The 2,068-nt window shown below is 34.5% G+C and overlaps 1 protein-coding gene across 2 annotated transcripts in view; it reads right to left on the reverse strand.

The window, feature by feature from the left end:
- CNTNAP2 (contactin associated protein 2) overlaps window positions 1-2,068 on the reverse strand; it is a 1,098,090-nt gene that overhangs the window by 352,782 nt on the left and 743,240 nt on the right. For both annotated transcript variants that reach the window (XM_085320206.1, XM_085320205.1), the window contains exon 12: window positions 39-158. In XM_085320206.1, the coding sequence (XP_085176332.1) occupies window positions 39-158 (120 nt within the window). The remainder of the gene's footprint in view (window positions 1-38; window positions 159-2,068) is intronic.

Consider the following 2,068-nt stretch of genomic DNA (forward strand, 5'->3'; position numbering starts at 1 on the left):
AAAAAGAAAAAAAAAGTTAGTGAATACAGTGCAGTTACCTGTCATGTTGCAGTAAACTCTCAAAGGTCCCAGTGCCCCACTGCCATCTGGATCTATCCAGTAGTTATTTGAAGTTTTGCCCAAGTGTTTGTATGCTTCACATGAGAGTTCATAAATAGCTGGAATAAAGTAAGACACAGCAATAAGGATCTTCAAATCCTGGAACAGAGGATCCATAACGACAATATATTGACATCAGATTCCTTATTATATCAAGAACTATACCTTTGGCTTAACTTTAATGTCACCGATAGTCACCGAAAACAATACATTTCGAAAAGATTCAGTAAGTTCTGTAAAATTTTGATGTATACAGTTTCAGTTACTTTTGMATGTGAAAGTCAGAATGAGAAGCCAATTCCAACAAGCTTGAAGAACATGCAAAACAAACCAACCACATACAAACATTTTCAAGAGTAACTCCAAACCTTTTCTGATATGGTTTTGGTTCACAACTTTGTTTATACACCACATTTACAGTTTTATGTTATAAATGAAGATGCTTCTATTGCTTCAACACCTTTTTTTAAAAAATATATTTTAAAGGTTCAAAATCTTTGAATTTTCTCTCAATAGATTTTGGAATTTTTCTTGCTCTATTAAAATTCAGAGTAAAACCAAGTTCCAAAACAGTAACATTTCTCATTATGCATAATGCTCACCCTCTGCGCAGCTCTGCAATTACTCTATTACATACCTAACTGATACTCTGTTCCAGCAGAATCTAGAGTGTTCTCAATATGCTTAAGAAAATTCCTCTAGTAAATAACTGATTTAGCTTTAATTAAATGACTGACCATTCCATACTGCTTTCCATTCAAAACTGTAAAACTGCTTTTCAGATTCCAGTAGGATGAATAGCCTAGACATCACAACGTAATAAGCATTGCCAAGAGAGACTTTTCTAGTAACTCCTGTATTTTCTTTGAAATTAACGACTTATGTAGATATATTATATATGGATACATCACTTTCTGCACAGCAAAGGTGTATGTGTGTGTATGTATATATATATATATATATATATTTTTTTTTTAAGAATTGGGGAGTTGGACTAGGCAATCTCCAGAGATCCTTTCCTACCTCAACTGTTCTGTGATTTACATAACTATATTCCTCTGGAATTTGGATCAAAAAATGAACACAACATTTTAAATGATGTCTAATGCTTCTCTGTTGCCCAAGGATGAGATGATACAGCTTTTTTAGTTTGAAATCAATCAACTGCTGAAAAAAAATAAGAAAAAAATTACATGTTCGTTTAAYCAGACTTCATATTCACTCTACAAATTCAACTAATCTGTTGGCAATTCCTACAAGTTATCACCTTGCTAAGGCTGGCTTTATTTCAAGTATCCATAAGGAAGAGCTGTTCTGCTGGACTCCAAGTAAGCAAGTGACAGACTTCCTTCCCCCCGCCCCTCTCAAGGCCTCCCACCAACTATCAAGACACAGCAAGGAAAGCTAAGTTGGAGTGAGGGGTGGGAAATCTCCAATTCTGACTCAGCACGAATGCAGGATAAAAGACTCCACCCATGCATGCAAAGAGAATCTGTCTATGCTACAAAGAAACAGTGTTTTGGAAAAAGCTTTACTTGTATAAAAATGACTTTGACCCCTGTAACAAACAAGTGGATGCTTTTAATTAAATTGTGAAATATTCCGAGTCATTTCTCTGCCTTGCTCTCCAAATTAAGGTCAACAGATTCTTTCTTTACCAAAGAGAGACTGTGCCTGTTTTCAGACACTCTGTGCTGATTTTCACTTGCAAAGTAACATTAGGGAATTCTTAACTAGCTTTCTTCAGAAAGATTTCTCTACGCACCATCCAAACTGGATCACAAAATACCAACTCCCTTAATATAATTGCTATGATACCAAGTAACAAATTTTAATAGGCACATTCAAGAACAAGTAGAGAAAATTACATATACTGTTTACAACCTCCCAGAAGCTGTTTTTCTTTTTTCTTTTTCTTTCTGAATAGTAAGGCAAAAAAAAAAAAAAAAAAAAGAAAGAAAGCTTTGCA

Source organism: Rhea americana, unplaced genomic scaffold, assembly GCF_003343005.1.
Source record: "Rhea americana isolate MKP2758 unplaced genomic scaffold, rheAme1 scaffold_62, whole genome shotgun sequence".
NCBI classification, from domain to species: Eukaryota; Metazoa; Chordata; class Aves; order Rheiformes; family Rheidae; genus Rhea; species Rhea americana.